The 707-nt window shown below is 61.1% G+C and overlaps 1 protein-coding gene across 1 annotated transcript in view; it reads left to right on the top strand.

Annotated features, from left to right (window-relative positions):
• Positions 1-140: 140 nt before the first annotated feature.
• The window catches only part of EMH_0084600 (uncharacterized protein), a gene marked incomplete at both ends in the record, with an annotated part of 1,754 nt that continues 1,187 nt past the window's right edge, over positions 141-707 (top strand). Inside the window, one exon of the mRNA XM_013500792.1 lies at positions 141-707. Within this exon, the coding sequence (XP_013356246.1) occupies positions 141-707 (567 nt within the window).

Raw genomic sequence — 707 nt, 5'->3', positions numbered from 1 at the left:
CTGGGTTGGGTGGAGGAGCTGCGTGTACACCGCGTGGAGTTTTTTGGTGGTTTTGAGGGTTTGCTGCTGCTGCAGGGTCACCTGCTGCTGCTAGTGCTGCTGCTGCTGCTGCTGCGCTGCAGCACAACGCCCTGCAGGCAATGCCGGGGGGATGCGCGGAAGCAGCAGACTTTGGATTGCTTCCTTCTCTCTTTTCTTTCTCTCTAGAGGAGGACCCCGTTGTATTGGGGCTTGTGAAACAGCAGCAGCAGCAGCAGCAGCAGCAGCAGCAGCAGCAGCAGCAGCAGGGAGGAGGTGCTGCTGCTGCGGTTGGTACTGGAGAAACGGCGGCTGCTGCAGACACACCACAGGGGGCAGATGCAGCAGCAGCAGCAGCAGCAGCAGCAACAGCAGCAACTGCAGCAGCAACTCCACCAGCAGCATCTACTACACCTGGAGGGGCTTCAACTCCAGCTACCTGGCGCAGCAGCAGCAACAGCAGCAACAGCAGCAACAGCAGCAACAGCAGCAGCAGCAGCAGCAGCAGCAGCAGCAGCAGCAGGAGCCGTGCTGAGCTGCATGCACCTGAAGGCCTCGTCTCTGCTGCTTTCGAGGAATTTCTGCTGCAGGCGGATCCGCTGCGGCTGGCGGAGAAGAGCGGTGCTGCTGCTCAGGTGTATCTGCAGCAGCAGCTGCAGCTGCAGCAGCTGCTGCAGCAGCAGCAGCTG

Source organism: Eimeria mitis, genomic scaffold, assembly GCF_000499745.2.
Source record: "Eimeria mitis Houghton genomic scaffold, Emh_scaff5860, whole genome shotgun sequence".
NCBI lineage: Eukaryota > Apicomplexa > Conoidasida > Eucoccidiorida > Eimeriidae > Eimeria > Eimeria mitis.
This window is presented reverse-complemented; position numbering and strand designations above follow the sequence as displayed.